Genomic DNA, 20,943 nt, shown 5'->3' with positions numbered 1-20,943 from the left:
TCTGACCAGTTTCCCAGTCCCGACTGCTGCCAGACAGAGTTTTCTTTGATGGCCAAAATGTTAAATTTTAGTCAGACCAGAGCACCTTCATCCATACATTTCAGGAGTCTCCCGCATGCCTTTTTCGCAAACTCAAAACGTGCCATTTTGTTTTTTGCTGAAAGTAATGGCTTTCTTCTGGCCACTCTGCCATAAAGCCCAACTCTATGGAGCGTACGGCTTATTGTCGTCATATGTACAGATACTCCAGTATCTCCTCCAGAGTTACCTTCGGTCTCTGTGCTGCCTCTCTGATTAATGCCCTCCTTGCCCGGTCCGTGAGTTTTGGTGTGCGGCCGTCTTCTGGCAGGTTTGCTGTGGTGCCATGTTCTTTCCATTTGGTTATGATAGATTTGTTGGTGCTCCTAGGAATCAATGGATATATTATTATTATTATTATTATTATTTATTTTTTTTTTTTAATAACCTAATCCTGACCTTTACTTCTCAACAACATCGTCCTTTACTTGTTTGGAGAGTTCCTTGGTGTTCATGGCAGTGTTTTGGTTAGTGGTGCCTCTTGCTTCGGTGTTGCAGCCTGGGGCTTCAAAAAGGTGTGTATATGTAATGACAGATCATGTAACACTTAGATTGCACACAAGTGGACATCATTTCACTAATTATGTGATGTCTGAAGGTAATTGGTTGCACCAGAGATTTTTATGAGCTTCATAACAAAGTGGGTGAATACATACGCACATGCCAATTTATCAGTTTTTTATTTCTAAAAAATAGTTTTATGTATAGAGTTTTCAAATTTTACTTCACCAACTTAGACTATTGTGTTCTGATCCATAACATATAATTCAGATTAAAAAACACATTGAACTAAAGGCTGTAATGTAACAAAATAGGTAAAAAGCTAAGGGGGGTGAATACTTTGCAAGGCACTGTAGAGGCGCATCTTCCCTTGTTTACTTTCAGCTGTGCTTGAATTCGGCTTCTTTTCTACGTTGGTGGCAGTCCTCAGTGTATGGTCTCCAACTTATCTTCATGATATATGGACTTCATACATACCCCTTTGGATATTAGAGCAACAATAGTGTTTGCGCCTGTTTCCTTGTGTTGAAACCTAACTGAGCCTGCCTGTCCACCCACCCAAAGTTGCCAGAATTGTTTCTGGACTGCCACATCCATCTGACTCACAAAAACCAGGCTTTCTTGTAGTCTGACACTGGAAGCAAAAAAATCCTATTTCCCGATAGATGGGGAGATTCTCACTATAGACACCATCCGGTTGGGCTGGTATAGAGTCCTTAACCACTTCAGATCTGCTTTGCTGGGAGTACGTCTGTTGATATCCTCCCCTTTCAAAGCTTGCCACGGCCCCGTGCGGGCTGCGCACGCTATGATCACCCGAGTCAATGAGACTCTGGTGATCACAGATCGGAGTAAGGGGTCCATCCCAACCCCTTACCACTTGATCGGCTGTCAGCCAATGACAGCTGATCACGTGATGTACACAGAGGATCGGTAATCCTCCTTTTTTTTTTTTGTTTTTTTTTTCTTCTCACGCTAATAGCGTGAGGAGAAAAAAAAGCCAATCACCGGCTTCTGTTGAAGGGACATCAGTCCCGAGCAGGGTGAGGCAAAGCCACCTCATATGTGCCCACCAGTACATCAGTGCCACTTATCAGTGCCACCTAGCACTGCTGTCTATCAGTGTCGCCTACCAGTGCCCATCACTGCCACCCATCAGTGTTGCCTTATCGGTGCCCATCAGTGTTGCCTTATCGGTGCCCATCAGTGTTGCCTTATCGGTGCCCATCAGTGTTGCCTTATCGGTGCCCATCAGTGTTGCCTTATCGGTGCCCATCAGTGTTGCCTTATCGGTGCCCATCAGTGTTGCCTTATCGGTGCCCATCAGTGTTGCCTTATCGGTGCCCATCAGTGTTGCCTTATCGGTGCCCATCAGTGTTGCCTTATCGGTGCCCATCAGTGTTGCCTTATCGGTGCCCATCAGTGTTGCCTCATCAGCATACATCCATGAAGCAGAAAAATTACCTGTTTGCAAAATTTATTAACAAAATATAAAACGGTTTTGTTTATTTAATTTTAATGCATCCTCTGCATTCATTTAAAAGAAACCTTTTGCTCCCCCCAGCCCCTTCTTAAACACTTACCTGAGCCCAGTCTCCATCCAGCGCTGTGCCGGTCTGCAGCATCTTTCCTCTGCTCTCTCCTCACAGGAGACTGCTGCAGTGGGAGCCATGGACTCCTGCTTTTAGTCAAATCCTGCATAGAGGGGGTGGGCGGGGCTGATCCGCGTCATGCTATGTGTATCTACAGACTTTATGCTCGGCTATAGATCAAGCCCACAATTCTGCCCCTTTAGCAAGAGGTTTGCTATGCGCAGACACAGAAGAGAAGGCACGAACCGTTCCAGTGGGGGACCCCAGAAGACTATATTCGGAGCCTCATTGTGCAAAACAATTGCACAGAGCAGGTAAGTATACATTTTTGTTTAGTTAAAAAATAAAATTACAATCACTTCAATACTCTCTGTACAAGGGACTTGGTCACTGTCTCCTTATCAATGTTCTGGAGTTTGTTGTTCCTTCAGCGCTGGACCTGTTATCTCTGGGGTCATCAGACCAGGATTCAGTTGGAAAATGGCAAGGTAGTGGCTTAAATCAACCATCAGGGAGGAATCATAAGTCTCTCGCTCAACTCGAAGTGGATTTGCATCTCTGTTCCTGCATCCAACAGATATTTCCTTCCATTGTCTGGATTTGGAGCACAATGTTCAAGTTTATAACTCGGCGACAGCGCCATTTTGTCACTTCATCACTGTGGTTCCTGAAGATCCCTGTTGCGTACAGACAATCTCTGATTCCACTGCCACTAGGTGGATTCCTCAACTTCTCACTTAGAGCCGGTTCACACTGGGACGACTTGTCAGGCGACCTAGCCGCCTGACAAGTCGCATCCCGTTCTGTACAATGGAACCGTTCTAATAGGAGCGGCGCCAGCTGCTCTGACTTAGAAAAAGGTTCCTGTACGACTTTGGGGGCGACTTACATTGCCTTCTATATAGAAGTCGTTTTGCAAGTCGCCACTGCAGTCGTGTGCAGGTCGCCTGAGGCAGTCACGCTGCAAGTCGTGCTGCTTCAGTGTGAACCGACCCTTAAGCTTATGAAAAACTAATGAATGTATTTTTTTTTTATTTTTTCCTTTTTGTCACTTTCTAAAATGCCCAGCCAGTCGTCAGATATTTCATATCTAAGATTTTAATACTCTGAGGCAAGCACAAGCTAACCATATTTTGTTATGTTCAGTGTAATAGGTCTGAGAATATTAAGGATTTTTTTTTTTTCTTTAATTTCTTATGAACATGGAATGCTTAGTAAGCCTCTTTATCTTCATAAAACTTGTTTGACAGTCAAGGCAGAAACTGGATTTTGATGGTGGCAATCAAGTTGAACTCCCATATGTGTTTGGATCCATGGACTTCTCAGATGATGAGCTGTTTTATGAGGACTACACATACAGCACTACTGAACAGGATGTAAGCATATGTGTTTATTTTTATTCATAAAACATTTCTATACATTTTCAACACCTAATATTTTATTTGCATTATGAAGAAGTTCTCTAGATATCGTTATGAGCTTCACAGTGTGGACTCTGCCACTGCAACGCCAATAAAGTCAGTGATGCCAACAAAGAAAAGTGAAGATAAGGAAAATTCTGACTCAAAACTGCCCAAAAATGAAGGCCCCTTTTTGCCGCCAGCTCCTTGGACACCATGCTCCAAGAAGAAAGGAATATTAACTACCCCCAACAACAATATTTTGGCTTCTGCAAAAGGTACAGTGTTTACGTAAAAAGAATATAGTTTGGAGTATTTATACTACCCTGTACGTGGATGCCTTAACTGTATCTCTATCGGAGAGATCCGTGAAAAGTCCCATTCGGGATTATACGTTTATCCCAGGCTCCTCTCATGCATGTTCATGGATCTCTGATCTCTGATCCATGATCCAGTTCGAGTCTTGGTCCTCTCCCCCAGGACAATTTAATCTCACTTGAGACAGACAGCCAGTGCTCTTGGCCTGGGAACCTCAGGCAACTTATGTCTAGGAGAGCAAAAGGTTGGTAAAAGCTATTAAGCTGTGTATGTGGAAGCTGACAAGCTGTAGGCTTGCTCAGCCTGTTATTTAAGTTCTGTAAATATTGTATAGTTAGTGCCGAGACATGGCTAGGTTTTTGTTTTGGCTATTTTTGTTTCTATTTGTTTTTGGAACACTGTACAGCACCTGTATATATCACAAATAAACACTGCACTGTTTGTCACTACTTCACTGGATTTGGTATCTGTGCCTGAAAGACTGCTCATCCCAGGGAGCTTAGTACCTGTTACCTGTCCCCCAGGTTACTATATATAGATATATTGCTATGCAAAAGTCTTGGGTGTGAAAAAATGCTGTAAATGAAGAATGCTTTCAGCAATTAACAAAGTGGAAAGTGAATCAACAGAAGAGAAATTCAAATCCATATTTAGTATGACCACCCTTTGCCTTCAAAACGGCATCATTTCTTCTAGGTACACTTGCACAGTCTTTGAAGAAACTCGGCAGGTAGGTTGTTCCAAACGTCTTGGAGAACTAACCACAGATCTGGGGATGTAAGCTGCCTCAAATCCTTCTATCTCCATGTAATCCCAGACAGATGTGATGTTGCGATCAGGACTCTGTGGGGGCCAAACCATCACTTCCAGGACTCCAGGATAGTTCTTAATGACATTGGCTGCATATTTGCATTATTCTGCTGCAGAATAAATGTGGGGCCAAGCACACGCCTCCCTGATGGTATGACATGATGGATAAGTATATTGCCTGTATTTCTCAGCATTGAGGACACCAGTGATCCTGATCACATTCCAACTCATTGTACAAATGCAGACCCAAACTTACAAAGAACCTTCACCATGCTTCACTGTTGCCTGCAGACACTCCTTTTAGTACCGCTCTAACGTATGTGTGTGTCTGTCTCTGTCTCTCTCTCTCTCTCTCTCTCTCTCTCTCTCTCTCTCTCTCTCTCTCTCTCTCTCTCTCTCTCTCTCTCTCTCTCTCTCTCGGGGGATGGGCTGCCTGGGACATGACAGAGCTGTCCCTGATCACTGGGAACAGTAGATCTGTCTGAATGGGGATCCGCCTTGTTGCCTCTACTAGGCGATCGCGGGTCGCCGGCAAGCAACGATTCCGCCTGACTCGCGGGCGCAAGATGTACGATTTACACAGGGGAGCCAACCTGCTGCAGTAAAACTGCGGTGGCTGGTCCTTTTATTTATTGGGGACGGAAAGTATTCAGACCCCCTTAAATTTTTTACACACAGTACCCCATATTGACAGAAAAATGCAGAATTGTTGACATTTTTGCAGATTTATTAAAAAAGAAAAACTGAAATATCACATGGTCCTAAGTATTCAGACCCTTTGCTGTGACACTCATATATTTAACTCAGGTGCTGTCCATTTCTTCTGATCATCCTTGAGATGGTTCCATACCTTCATTTGAGTCCAGCTGTGTTTTGATTATACTGATTGGACTTGATTAGGAAAGCCACACACCTGTCTATATAAGCCCTTACAGCTCACAGTACATGTCAGAGCAAATGAGAATCATGAGGTCAAAGGAACTGCCTGAAGAGCTCAGACAGAATTGTGGCAAGGCACAGATCTGGCCAAGGTTACAAAAAATGTATGCTGCACTTAAGGTTTCTAAGAACACAGTGGCCTCCATAATCCTTAAATGGAAGACGTTTGGGATGACCAGAACCCTTCCTAGAGCTGGCTGTCCAGCCAAACTGAGCTATCGGGGGAGAAGAGCCTTGGTGAGAGAGGTAAAGAAGAACCCAAAGATCACTGTGGCTGAGCTCCAGAGATGCAGTCGGGAGATGGGAGAAAGTTATTGAAAGTCAACCATTACTGCAGCCTTCCACCAGACGGGGCTTTATGGCAGCGTGGCCCGACGGAAGCCTCTCCTCAGTGCAAGACACATGAAAGCCCGCATGGAGTTTGCTAAAAAAAACACCTGAAGCACTCCAAGATGGTGAGAAATAAGATTCTCTGATCTGATGAGACCAAGATAGAACTTTTTGGCCCTAATACTAAGTGGTATGTGTGGAGAAAATCAGGCACTGCTCATCACCTGTCCAATAGAGTCCCAACAGTGAAGCATGGTGGTGGCAGCATCATGCTGTGGGGGTGTTTTTCAGATGCAGGGACAGGACGACTGGTTGCCATTGAGGGAAAGATGAATGCAAGATGAAAATATATATATATATATATATATTTTTTTTTTTTTGATTTATATTTTTTACTTTTTTTTTTTTAAATTGTAATTTTTTTTCACATACAAGATGCCCCTTTCTGTAGCTTGGAAAGGGTGGGTGTATTTGAAGGATGCCATCTCTAGACCGCATGTTTCAGCACTTTCCATATGTTTGATTCAGATTGAAGTCACGTGGAAGGCCACTTATGAATATCCCAATGATTTGTTCCTGTTGAGAGTACCCATGGCCTGCGACTGAGTTTATTTTAAGGGTAGTACATTTTTGTTCTAGAATTCCTTAAAGTGGTTCTAAAGGCAGAAGGTTTTTTTTTTTTTTTTTTTTAATCTTTATGCATTCCCCTAATACTTAGCCGAGCCTCTGCTGTCTGGGACTCTCCCTCCTGACTGGCTGAGACACAGCAGAGGGCACCATTGGCTCCCGCTGCTGTCAATCAGTCAGTGAGCCATTGAGGAGGGGGGCGGGCCGCAGCTGTGGGGGCAGGAGGGAGGGTCCAATAAATGTGTCCAGGTGTATGTGTGTGTGTCTGTGTAATATATTTACTCTGAGAAATTGTGATAACCGCTCTCATTTTCATCACTCTTCAAGAAGAATAAAGCATTTGTTTCAGTAACTGTGTATATGTAAGGGGGGAAAGATAAATATAAAATATCTGATGTTATGTAACTGCTGTCAAAATGCTTTCTTATTGGTTTCTTTATGCCCATACAGACAAAAGCTGCTGTATGAAGGACACTCCCAACAAAAAACCTGTTCTGGTGAATGATGACATTACAACAGGTGTAATAAGTCCTGAAAGGCGGTAAGTGATCGTAATGCAATTTTTTTTTTTTATCCTACTTTTCAAATTCTGTTTCCATTTTATTAGTCCACATCAAACTTTTACATAGTTTCCAATCAATTGCTGAGTTCTAGTTTTACTTGCCCCCCTCCCCCTTTGTTTAAAAAAAAAGTACTCGAAGTTTAGAGTAGAGTAAATCTTTGCCAATATTTCATGGATAAAAATTACATCCCACGAGGAGTCTGCTTTGATTTTTTTTTTTTTCAGCCGGAAAAGACTCCTCTAAGCGCCCTCTGATTACATTTCTCTCTATATTAAGATGAGGGAAAAAAAACAAAAAAACTTCCAGTATCTGCTCCCCCAAGCTCAGCCACCAAATCTCCCTCCAAATCCTCTGCCCGAGAGCTGCATTGCTTTTCTGCCTCTTTCTCACAGGCACAGAGGCAGCAACCATTGGCTCCTGCTTCTGTCAGTCAAATCCTGTGAGGAAGGAGCAGGGGGCTAGGCCAAGCCATGCTGTGTGTCTATGGACACACACAGCCCAGCTCAGGAGCGAGTCCACGCATCTGCCCCCATTGCAAGCACTTTCTATGAGAGCAGACACAGAAGCGGAGCGGAGTGTGCCCCCAAAAAGAGGTTTGGGGAAGCTCTGTTCAATACCACTGCACAGAGAAGGTGAGTATAACATGTTTGTTTTTAATTTAAAGAAAAATTGCCTTTAGTAACGCTTTAAGATTGCTTTTAATGAACAGGCTGTGAGTACTGGTGTAGCCCAAAAGTCAAGTCCTAGTAACAAATTGAAACGAAATCAGAAATTTATACATCCATATATATATATCCCAAGTCGTCTATTTTTTAGAATATTCCCGAGACCCTCTATTCAAGAAATGACCAGTGACCCCGCCGTATGCCCCTCTGGGTTTTTTGGTGCACCCTAGTTACACAATTTTCTGTCCTCCCTCCTGCTGCATTTGTCTTTTTACTGTCCTGTCACTCTGTTCAAAAGATTTATGCATAAATTTGGGCCCACTTTATATGTTTTACTGATTCCCATCCCCCCCCCCCAATGCAGAAAACTCCCATCTAACTTGAAATTGATGCCCTTTGTGTCTTCTCCTCTCCTACTCAAACAGAATGCTATACTTAACAAATTCTCTCACTTGGTAACAACTATCAATGAAACGAGATAGACTACGAAAACCTTCTGGTGTGGGGTACTAACTTTTCTCAGTCAGTACTATCCATCTCTCCCCAATTCTTACTAGAGGTGCAGCAAAGATAATGGTTTAGTACAACTCCAGAAGAGGTCTAGTAAGCATCAAGATGGGTTTTGGGCATCTGTCAGATCGATAGTCCAGAAATGCATGGGCTTCAATGTACCTCCCGATCCAGCCTTTCTCCTCCCTCTTAACGTGATACTTTGCAAAACCTACATAAACTCTGCCATTATACACCTGATCAATGCAGGTGATAAGGTGTAATATGGCTTCTGTTGAACTCTCCAACATTGATATCGGTTTTACAAAATTCAAGACAATATGGAAGATCCCACCTCTTTGTTGAAGGCTTCCAAATTTTCCTCCAGACGTAGATGATTTTACTGGCTGGACTTTGTGTGCTCTCTAGAATTCATTACATTTACCTCCTGAGTAGAGGGTATGCTTTGACTGCCCTTTTATAATACTCCACATCTTGACTCTGGTAGTTTTGGGGGGTTTATCCCCACCTCCCCTTTCTCTTTCCAACAGCTTACTAGTTAGTCATTCCTTTTTTCATTCAACCCTCTATCTGATTACCCCTCTGGTAACTTCCCAATGGTGGCTCATTACCACCTCATGTTGCCCGAAGGGGACCCTCTCCCTTTGATTTAATTATCCCTCCCCGCCCTTACCTCCATCCTCTGGACAAGGGTGACAATGAAACAGTTTAACCTTTCAAGAGGAACTTTATTGGAATATATGAAGCCATATATTGGCCAGATTGTTCCTTTTTATATGCTGTACTCTGTTGATCTGTTGAACTAATTGTGCACATTTATATCTGAAGCCTTAAATAAGGAATTTCCAAAAGATGTTTGTATGGTAGCCTCAAACACTAAACCTATAGCCTCACATATGACTGTCATAAAGCACAAAAACATCACTCCTCTTGACTTGTAGAAGCAGTGCTAGACACTCTACCAACCTTGTTTGTGCCCTTTAATGTTTTGCCATATGAGTATGAAATGTAAATAAATTTGCAGAAGTGTAATGTGTTAGTAGATGTGGAAGTGTAAAACATTCTTGTTTAGCTCACAGTGCTCATTTTTGAAGCTGCATGGTAAGGTTATCTTTGCTAAAATGTGCTTCACATCAAGCATCCACTAGGTGGTGCTGTAGGGCAACAATCTGACTTGAATACCTTTTTTAATGTTTTTCATTGTTTGTACCTTGATAGTTGCCGCTCTGTGGATTTGGATTTAAATCAAGCACATCTTGACAGTGCTCAAAAGAAAAAAGGAGGAAAGGTATTTGGGAGTCTAGAACGAGGACTAGATAAAGTCATTACAATGTTGACACCAAGCAAGCGTAAAGCATGTGCAAGAGATGGACCCAGAAAACTAAGGGTATAATTAATTTTTGAATTCATACAATTTTTATTGTATGCACATCTGTAGGCAGATATCTGGATTAAGGGGTTCCTTTTTATCTATTAAGATTTTTTTTTTTTTAGATTGTTCCTCAACTTGGTATAAAATTTGGTTCTTGTAATCCCCTATGCAGCAAGACACAGACAAGGGTAGGGATGGGCAGCTAATCAGACAATCGCTCTACTACACTGCACCATGCTTCTTGGAAGAGTGCTGGCTGATAGGAGAGATCACATTTGGCTGCTGCTCATTCACTATCCACTCACAGGCTGGGGTAAAACATGTTGGCAGTTGCCTTTTATTTGCAACACATTAACTCAGTGAGCAAATGTAATCTAACACCAAGCTATTTACCCACTTGTAGGCAAACATGGCAGCACATTAAGTTTAGCATTGATGATTCCATTTTTGTTTTTGTTTTTTTGTTTTTTTTATTTAAAAAAAGATGCATATGTGGGTAAAGAACAGAGCATTATCTGGTCCAATTTTTTTTTTTTTTTTTTTTTTTTTTTAAGCACATGTATACATTTTGTGCAAATGTTAATAAAAAATGTCCTTTGTAGTGCAATCTATAGCCAACTATGATTATTTGAAAAGTGACAAAATAGACATTACTTGTATGGGGCATTTTTTTTTACAGTCAGCCTGAAAATGTCAGTTACATAGTAGGTGAGGTTGAAAAAAGACACAAGTCCAACCTGTATGTGTGCTTTTTAGTCAGTATTCCATTGTATATCCCTGTATGTTTTGGTCGTTCAGGTGCTTATCTAATAGTTTTTTGAAATTATCAATGCCCACTGCTGAGACCACCGTCTGTGGAAGGGAATTCCACATCCTTACTGCTCTTACATTAAAGAACCCTCTACGCAGTTTAAGGTTAAACCGCTTCTCTTCTAATTTTAGTGAATGGCCATGTGTCTTTTTTAAAATCCTTTCGCTGTAAAGTTTTATGCCTATTGTGATGTCACCAGTACGGTATTTGTACATTGAAATCATATCCCCTCTCAAGAGTCTCTTCTCCAGAGAATAAGTTCAGTGCTCATAACCTTTACTCATAACTAAGGAAAAAGAGGTTTGGTGTTGCCAGTAACACACCTCATCCCTGAAATATGCAACAAAACAGAAAATTCGCCCTGGGACTTTGAGTGAGGTGAGCACAGTTTAGCCAATAAACGTAGCAGCAGTAAATACAGTATAAAAATGTATTCATGTAGAAATAATGCCTGCATTGATGTTGCCAAGAAATGGCTATTCATATGGGATACATATAAATAAATAGTGGTACATAAATGTAATAGCAATCATATAACACACACAGGCATCTAGTGTACCCAACTCATTTTGTGAGACCCAGCTCGCTCTTCAGGGGTGGATGCATGTAAAATGTACCTAGAATGAAAGAATATAAATTGGATGTATATCGTAATATTGATTATATAGGCACAGAGTAAGAGGGGCCTTGATACAAGCAACCCCATACTTGCCACTGAACAAGACCAAAACAGTGGATGTACAGCTCCAGGAAGGCAGCAGCAGGTGTCTCCCCAGAGAGCTGAGGAGGCAGAGCCAGACAAAGCCCCACCCCATACATTTTTATACTGTTATTATTGCTGCTATTGGCTAAACTGTGCTCACCTCAATCAAAGTCCCAGGGGGCAAATTTTCTGTTTTGTTCCTTATAACTAAGGTCCTCTAGTCCCTTTATTAGCTTTGTTGCCCTTCTCTGTATTTGCTCCATTTCCAGCACATCCTTACTGAGGACTGGTGCCCAGAACCAGACTGCATATTCCAGGTGCAGCCGGACCAGAGTCTTGTAGAGCAGGAGAATTATCGTTTTATCTCTGGAGTTGATCCCCTTTTTAAAGCATGCCAATGTTTTATGTTTGCTTTACTTGCAGCAGCCTGGCATTGCTGAGCCTATCATCTGCTAGGATCCCCAGGTCCTTTTCCATCCTAGATTCCCGCAGAGGTTCTCCCCCCCCCCCCCCCCCCCCCCCCCAGTGTATAGATTGCATTCATATTTTTGCCACCCAAATGCATTATTTTACATTTTGCTACATTAAACCTCATTTGCCATGTAGTTGCCATCCCATTAATTTGTTCAGATCTTTTTGCAATTTTTCCACATCCTGCAGAGAAGTTATTGCCCTGCTTAGCTTTGTATCGTCCGCAAATACAGAGATTGAACTGTTTACCTCATCTTCCAGGTCGTTTATGAATACATTAAATAGGATTGGTCCCAGGACAGAACCCTGAGGGACCCCACTACCCACCCCTGACCATTCTGAGTACTCCCCATTTATCACCACCCTCTGAACTCGCCCTTGTAGCCAGTTTTCAAACCATGTACTCACCCTATGGTCCATGTCAACGGACCTTACTTTGTATAGTAAAGCATTTTCTGCTCCTTTAATTGACTTCCTGCTGTTGCAGCAGTTTTTGCGGGGTTATTTGTACTTTTATATGGATACTTTATTTTCTCTGTTTGGGCCCTAAGCCCTGCTTGTCGAATACTTCCTAACCAAAGAGTCACCAAATTTTGGTCATTCAGGATGACAGAAAGGTTCACTTTAAATCTTATAGTCCCCTGTCACAGGAATATTTTGAATTTCATGACATCAGAGTATTCAGTCTGTGTGTTTGGAAACATATGGGGAAAGGTATTTTATTGTGTCATTTTGAATATTTATTTTTATTATACAAGATTTATATAGCGCCAACAGTTTGCGCAGCACTTAACAATGTCCGTTTATAATTGTAGCTCTGTATTAGATTGCATCAGAACAAGGGGGTCTGTGTTCTGGAATTGGCAGTTTGTATATTCCCTGCAACACCTCTGCAGACAAATACTAGTATTGCATCTTGTTCGGTAAAATAACATACAAATAATAACCTAAAATAACATGCATGTTGGTTTTTCTTGTCAACACTGTTGTCACACTTATTTAGAACAATACAAAAATATCTCTGTTTTGCAGGCCCATTATAACGTAACAATGACAACTTTATTGAATCCCGACCATATACTAAATGAGTTGACCAGAGTTCTTCCACTGAAGAATGTGGATTATGTCCAAAAGGGGTAAGTGATGCACACGCATTGGGTTTGCAATAGTTTATCTTGTTTTATTTTGTACATAGTTTCGCATGAGATATTAGGCAAAGAAAAACAGAATTCTTTTTCAGATTCATAGATATGTATATCAGAAAATGTTTCATAAAATGCTATGTCCATTGCAAGATCAGTGAGAAATGCTTTAAAATAAAAGTATAATATGTCTAGTGGGCACATATTTTTAGTTATGTTTTTTTAAAGTCATTTTTGAGGTATATTTCATATCTTAAAGCTTGTTCTTTTACATTTTTGGTATTATAATAAGTAAAGAATTTTGTAGATTACCCAGAAGTTCTGTATTTTACTGATTTTAGGTTTTTAAAACATTACGTATATTTAGAGAAGTGTATATATTTTTACACAAGGTTTGTTATATATAAAGTGAATATAGGATTCCAAAAGCACCACGAGTTATCTAAAGAAAGGGAATAGCAGACACAGCTTTGAATGAAACCTCTTACTAAGCTCTATGAAAAGATGAGTTACTGCTGTGATTACTGACGCTTGCTCTGTAAACAATGACCTGCTTTCAACGAATACCTTAATAGGTACAAAGGCTGACTCTGTGTGAATACTAAGTAGCAACATTTGTTCCCAACATTAACGCACATTGATGAGATTTACAATATATCAAGCTGTTCTAAATTTTAGTTGTAAATACGACACACCCCACTATAACAATCAACGTAGTGCCCATGTACCACCTGACCATTGCATGCAAAACCTAGTCAAGTGTAGACTTCTCCAATTCACAGTCAGGCTTTAGCTTTTTTCCTAGTGCTCCTTCAAGCGAGCAGTGTCTAAACCCAGGAGACTGAAGATCTCCATGGAGACTAAAATATAAACATGCTTGCTGCTGCTTACCCTCTTTGTTCCAAATATCTTGAGTTCCCCATGTCCTATCTGAACTACTGGTATGTGGCTTGTGTGACATATTTTGAGAATAGTTGTGTTGGTGTACAATTTTCCCTTTTTGTTTTGCTGCCGTACTAGGCTTTCACAGCAGGTGGCACTGCAGAAAAAAAATGAAATGACAGTGGGTATGTACATATAAAATCTGAGAACTGCGTAAGGTAAGCTGTTGCCAAGCTGGGAAGCTTCTGTCAACCAAAGATGAATTCCAGTTTTCTTGGAAGACCATTGTATATAAACTTACCCGCAGAGCTTGGGCGAAAGAGCAAGCGTGCAGTGCCTATTTCCTGATTTATCTCTCATTCTATCCAAAGTATAAGCTAAAAATGCTTCAGAAAACCACTGCAAGAGTGACTATTAAGTACACTGTCTCCACTCAATGAGGGCTTACGTTAACGTTTTTGCCACTATTTAAAAAGCAGGACTGCTTTTATGGCTACATGTTAATTTAAGCCTTTCTAATTGCGTGTCTGCATTTTACTGTTCTACAGGTATATCCTAAAATGCAAAACACAGTCTGACTTTGGAAAAGTGACCATGCAGTTTGAACTGGAGGTGTGCCAGGTGAACAAGCCAGATGTGGTGGGAATTAGAAGGCAACGTCTTAAAGGTGATGCTTGGGTTTACAAGAGACTAGTGGAAGACATCCTATCGAGCTGCAAGATGTAACGGTTACCTACTAAAACTGTGACATCAGGAGATGTTTATAGAGAGGTCTTTTCTGTACTATATATGTACATTTGTACAACTGTAGGGCATGAATTGTGCTGCAATAAGCAATCAATTTTGTGAATAATTGTAAAAAAAGAAAAATTTTAATTGCGATTTTATGTCATTGTTTAAATGTCTGTCCTGATTTATATGTTTTGAAATAAAACACTAAAACAATAAACCACTAAAAAAAAAATATATAAATATATTGGTCCTCTTATTCCCTCCATCACTTTCACTTTTATGAGAATGTCAACAGTGGAAGTATTATTCCCCCCCAATCTGAAGATGGAATGCTGTACATGGTGATGACACATTTGCATAATTCTTTTGCTGTCTCTTGTTCCTAAGTAGGATTTATTGAGGTCGTTAATTAAGCCACAGCTGTGGTTACTAGAGTTAAACTGTATGCTCAATATGAGAAAAACAGGATTGACTCCTATGAATGTGTTCCTAAGTCAACAACATGCCAGGCTACCAAGTATGGAGTTCAATGCTTTGTAAAGAAATGTAAATGTATTAAGTTAGGGCTAAACCATGCTAATCGGAGCAGTAGATGTAGCTTACTAAGACTTCTGAAACCTTTAAAGGTCATCAAAGCCATCATTCTCTTTGCAACAATGCCATGTTTTATATTTTGCTTACATTTATGATGCTTTACTAGCTTTAAAATCGGAACTTAACCGATTAGTAATGATCGCATAGAGCCTCGAAAGCTATCCAATTTCTTCCAGCACTTCATTGGGCATTGTGTGTTTGTTTTTTTTTTTTTTTGTTTTTTTATATTAAACGCTCTTAATGGTTTTATTAGTAATAAAAACGTTTGTTACCCCAACGCTTCATATTCCTGACCTGTTCCTGCTGTACCGTGTACTTGTATGGGAAAGTATCCTGTTCTCTTTGTATTGCTTCCTTTATGTGAAATCCCTGGTGTTCCTGCCAGTCCCTCTGCTTTCCTATTAAAAACTGACCACACTAAGCAGAAGAGCACACCGTGGTCAGTTCTCTAGCAGTGATGGGAACTCGGTGTGCTCTTCAATGTTCAGACTTGTCCTGACACACCCCAGCTGCACAGCCTGGCGAGCTCAGTGTACCGCTGCTTCTCCTCCCCCAGCTCTTGTGCAGCTGAGAACAAAGGGAATGTGGTAATATAAAAAACAAATAACCCCCCCCCCTTTTTTTTTTTTTTTTTTTTTTTTTTTTTTTATAAATCTATGCAAAAATGTTTTGCCTTTCATTTCTATTTTAAACTGGGTTTTTTTACAAGGTGATCGGTTACGATCCAATTACATGGCCTTATATACACAATCACACATGTAGACATCGTCCCTTGCATACAATGTGCCACAAGTAGAAGTACATCTTCAAGTTGCTATAATTATGGTCTCTCCCCTCAGTACTCGCTCTTTAAGTTAATACACGCCTCTGTTACAGCTTCTGGTGCTATTGGCTATCCTCCTAGAGCCTGCTATTCCTTCTCACAAGCAAATAACTGATAAACACATTTACTCATTGCATGCTGCCTTACTTTTTAGGTAGGTGTACAATAACTTCAGCTAGGTTTGCCCTTTACCTTATTGCAATGTGTCAGTTTCCCAGACACTTGATGTCTGGACCAAACACATGGCCCAAGACCCCAGCTCCATCTTAATGGTGGATACCTCTGTTCACTACCAACTAGAACTTTTACCTATGGCCTTGCATTACCGCATGAATAGCTGGGTGGATACGCTTACCAGATTTCCCAAAATGGGACTCCTCTCTACAGCAGGGGTCCTTAAACTTTTTAAATGGGGCGCCAGTTCATGGTCCCTCAGACTGCTGGTGGACCAGACTATAGTTTGAAAAAAATATGAACAAATTCATATGCACACATCTTATTGTAGTCAAAAAAACCAATACAATGTTTAAAATAAAGAACATTCTTAAATCAACAAACTTAGTAGTATTAGACAGAATCCCCTCATCACATAACCACCCCCCCCCCCCTGCCCCCAATCAGACTCTAGTGTCTGGCCTTTGGGAGGGAATGCCTGTTTGGTTCCTTGGATAAATGCATCATGGATATCACAGGGGGCAAGAGCACTCTTCTCCCCCAGAAAAAGGTGTCTTGTGCTTCAGCTAGTAGACCTTCTGAGGCTAGGAAAAGTTCCTCTCAGGCCTGCAGCTCACAAGTCCAAAACAAACTTTCACTGATTCTCCAATCAAAGTTTGGCTGCATGTCATCTTTTCTGTGATGGAGCACTCCCACTTGTCAGAATGGAATGAAATGTGTCCTCTATCTGTCTTGTCTCAGGAAATCCTCAGATGTTTTGTTCCAGAGTGTCATTTCCAGGGGCTAAAAATTGAAATTGCTTTCAAATTTCCCCCTCTTCCCACAAATAATAAGTGTTTCTTACTGTTCAATACCACCTTTTGTAGGGTGCCATTTCCCCAGTACCTGGAATGCTCAGCTTTTTCTTGCAGCTCTAAAAGTTATGCATTGAATCAGCCAGGTTGGCCATTGCCTCCTCATTCTGAGGGATTTGATACCTTCAGTAGACATTTGGGATACTTGCACATTTCTCATCTTTCCTCCAACGATTCGGTCTTTCCTACCCCTGTCGGGCAGCGTCCAGCGGAAGTTGTCGCTGCAACTTAAACGCTGATTTGAGTAACTGAGCCTGACATTTGATATGGCCCTGTCCGGGATCCTTCTGCCTCGAGACAAACTTGCATCCTTCCTTCCTGAGCCCTTCAGTCTCAAGGTCCGCCTTCAATTTGTGCCTTCCTGAGAGGTATGCCACTATTTTATGTGCTTGATGAATAAAACTTTGGGCTGTTCTGGAGATCCTTAGTGTGCTGGTGACATACTTTTTGTTGCTTTGTATGTCTTCGGTCACTAGCCGGTGGTTACTGCAAAATCTTAAAATTGCAGCCATTTTACCAGAAATGGGTGCGTTGGAGTGTTTTTGGATGCATGAGTCTTGGGACTAATAGTAGTCTCCTTTTGCAGCAGTGCCCTGTGCCAAGGTTCGTTTCAGACTGTTGAAACTTTTAAATTCTACTAGCGTGGGACAAACTGACTCAGTCCCTGGATAGCCAGACCAGCCCAACACTGGAGTCAAAGAAACCCTTTCCCCTAAAAATGTGGAAAATTCAATGCCAGCCTGTTTGGCTGGGAAGGAGCCCTGGATTGTCCCCTCTGTGCAGGGGATGTGGTCATTGGAGGCAGCTTATCCTCACATCAACATTCTGAAACTTGGGGCGATTCAGTTCTCCCTTCAATGTTGGCTACATAAATTGCAAGGTCACCTGACAAGGATGCAGTTGAACAATTCCACGGCTGTGGCTTACATCAAGGAGGCACCAGAGGTTGCGTCACTCAAAGGGATCTTGACTTGATCCCTTCTTGGATAGAACTGCATGTTCCAGGTGAACTTTCTCATTCCTCGGGACCTTCTGTCCCAAGGGCTGGTAAAACATCCTGTTTCTCAAGTTGCTAGCCTTAATAGTGTTGCTGTTGAAGCCCCGGTCAAGGGAGATGGGGGGCCTATTGGATTTGGTCATCCTTGCCCTCTTGAAGGCTAGGAAGCCACATTTCTTGCAGTCTGCCTTTTGCACCTTGATGCCAAATTTGAATAGTGGGAAATATGGAAATCCCATCCTAGCTTTCCTCCAATCTGGTCTTGACCAGCATCTGGCCTTGAGTGCCACCACAGGGCAAATTGTTGTTTCAGGGACTGTTTGCCTCTCATTCCTTAGTTAAAGCATTTGTGTAGGCTGTTGCACACATTTCTTCCCCTGTCACTTTGTGAGACTTTAACCTGGCTCTTCGGCCCTTCAAACCTACTAGCAATAGGAATTGTAATGATGCTGAACTGACACCATATTTTTTTTTGGCTATTAACTTTGCTCTTGGACAGTGAAAAGAACTAACAAGATAAAAACAATGGTCTGCCTACAATATGCCCTCCCTATGTGCCTTTCAATGGTGTCATTTTACAGCAATCTTTAAATCCCTTTTTGTAGAGTGGTTTGTGTCATGCTCGATTTGAAAATGGAGTATATAGTTTGAAACGCCTTTTTAGTTATTTTAAAAATAAATATCTTGACTTCTTTTGTTATTCCAGAGAGACTACTTGTAAATACGAGATACAAACACTTTATATTAGGTCAAAAACAAAGGGAGAATGTGTCCTGGTCTTAAATTGCCCTCTAAAAAGCTTGCCGTATATATGGTATTTACAAATCTACTTTCTCCTCCTAAAGTGTCAAAGTCTAAAACAATAACTAACTATAATTCATCATGCCAGGTTTCTGTAATTTATCATAATAAAAAGTAAGTACAAGTTCCTTTGAGGTTTTTGCCTAAAAATTAGATGAAAATCTAAATCCTCTCCAAAAGCTTCTCGGGTTCCCTACAGCAGTCAGTGCATAAATGAATAATAAAAATCAAAAAGTTCAGCAACTACATGTCTTTATTACCAACACAGTCAAGGTATTATAAATAGGTAATGAATTGGGATGGAGAGCCAAGCTATAAATCAATCAGGGATTTCTTAGACTATGATAAACTACTAAAGTAAAATTCTGGAGTTTAGTAATATCTTCGGTGCCTACCAGTAAATTTATGACTTTTATCAATCAGTTCTTCACTCTTCCACATTTTATATATTGTCAGAGTAGCGTTGATAAAAATTGCGAAGTCAGAAGAGCGAAGTTTGTTCATCATAAAGTTTGGCCAGTTTGTCAATTCTGAGGGTGCAAAATTTTAAGTTTGCATTTTGTAAGTTTCTAATTGTGAGGAGTTATCAAGTCTGCCATGTTGTGTGTGTGTGTGTGTGTGTGTGTGTGTGTGTGTGTGTGTGTGTGTTTGTTTTTTTTTTTTTTTTTTTTTCCCTTCTATTTTGCTTATGCTGATGGCAATTTTGTATATATAATCTTATAATAATTTAAAACCATACATGAAAAGTCATATCCTCTGTGTTCTCAAACCTAGGTAATGTCCCTTTCTCTAGTCATCTTCCAGGACGGCATAACCTGAGAGATGACAGGTCCACCTGACAGGAAACACAATCAACATACAAGGTTAAAAGGCCCCTCCCTTCCCCCTGCACCTCAGTTCTTGATTGTGTTTCCCGGCAGCGAAACGTTTGTTGTTTTTTCTCAGACCTGAAGCTAGGAGCGGATGGTCCCCCCCTGAGGGCTGGACGCCAAAGCCGGGGAAGGTGGCGGGTCCAGCCATGGCCCTGTCCTTCCCAGGGGGTCCCCCCAATGGCCGGGGGAGAGAGTCTTCCCCGGCAAGGAGCCTCCCGGGTACAGAGGGGTAGCCCGGAACTCCTGTGAGCACATACCTCATGCTTTTTCCTTCCACCCAGTCAGGTACGGAGGTGATGAAGGAACTGGAGCTCAGGCTGGTGTCTAGGCCACAGAGGGGGGTAGAGGACGCCAGCCAGGTCGGTACCTTGGTGCCTTGTAGGGCTGGTGGAGATCCTGGACTTCATAGGGAATGCTGAAGCTCCTGTGTATGGAGCAGGCTTCCCAGGGTGGAGTAAGATGGCGGCATTTCCGTTCCGGGCGCTGTAACTTCCGACTTCCGGTCTATGCCAAAATGGCGGATTCGGACACTAGAGGCCAAAATCCTCCCTCAGACAGCGGCTCTCCAACAAAATGGCGCCGATCATCGGTGTATAGGAGAAGACACTCAGCGCTCCAGGGAAAAGCAGGAGGCCTCACGATACTCCTCTCTTGAGGTTGGAAAACCTCACAAAGCAGCAGATATGGATGGAGAGGAGGTAACAGCTGCAACCTTAGCCCAGGAAGAGGCCAGTGGTGGTGAGTCCTCTTCCGTTTTTTGTGGTGAAGTAAGAGGGGTCTTACCTACACCATAGGGGGGGGGAGTGAGAGAAAGACAGACAGAAAGTCTTAGGAAACTGGTTAAAGTTTGGACTTTGTCTTTTTTGTCTCCCTAGATCCTGGCAGCTCTGCTCAAGGGGCTCACAAGATGAAGGGCAAAAATCCCCCTCCTCCCAGGTCAGAAAGATGTGGGAATTGTAATGATAAGCTCCCACAGGACCATGGGAAACCTTTTTGCTATAGGTGCATACAAAAACTGTCTAGTAAGGAAACCTCACAGGTTATGAGGGACTTCCTTGCGGTACAGTCGGAGATGCTTTCTACCCTCCGGTCTATTAAGACTGCTATAGCACCTAAAGCGGAGGATAGAGAAATCCTGTCCTCTAGAGAAGGCACTTCCTCTCAGGAAGGTTTTTCAGACAGGGGTCAGAAAACCTTGCAAGGACCCCCTTCCTCTGTCACTTCAGGAGTTGAGGAGTTTGAGGACCCAGAGGAGTCATTAGAGGAAGGTGTAGACACAGACGCTGACAGCCAGGATACTGACAGTCCTAGAGCTGGTAGCCACCTCTTTCCCGTGGAAGACATGGGGCAGTTACTTAGGGCGATCTATGCCTCTGAGGATA

General features: G+C 41.9%; 1 protein-coding gene across 2 annotated transcripts in view; it reads left to right on the top strand.

Annotated features, from left to right (window-relative positions):
- The window catches only part of MELK (maternal embryonic leucine zipper kinase), a 102,675-nt gene extending 87,518 nt beyond the window's left edge, over window positions 1–15,157 (top strand). The window contains exons 13-18 of one of the 2 annotated variants that reach the window (XM_073591757.1): window positions 3,422–3,547; window positions 3,630–3,849; window positions 7,046–7,136; window positions 9,552–9,720; window positions 12,723–12,826; window positions 14,263–15,157. In XM_073591757.1, the coding sequence (XP_073447858.1) occupies window positions 3,422–3,547; window positions 3,630–3,849; window positions 7,046–7,136; window positions 9,552–9,720; window positions 12,723–12,826; window positions 14,263–14,440 (888 nt within the window). In that variant the 3' untranslated portion in view covers window positions 14,441–15,157. Of the gene's footprint in view, window positions 1–3,421; window positions 3,548–3,626; window positions 3,850–7,045; window positions 7,137–9,551; window positions 9,721–12,722; window positions 12,827–14,262 lie in introns of both variants that reach the window. The other variant, XM_073591749.1, reaches the window with a different exon arrangement.
- Window positions 15,158–20,943: the final 5,786 nt, after the last annotated feature.

This window comes from Aquarana catesbeiana, linkage group LG01 (genome assembly GCF_042186555.1).
Source record: "Aquarana catesbeiana isolate 2022-GZ linkage group LG01, ASM4218655v1, whole genome shotgun sequence".
NCBI lineage: Eukaryota > Metazoa > Chordata > Amphibia > Anura > Ranidae > Aquarana > Aquarana catesbeiana.
This window is presented reverse-complemented; position numbering and strand designations above follow the sequence as displayed.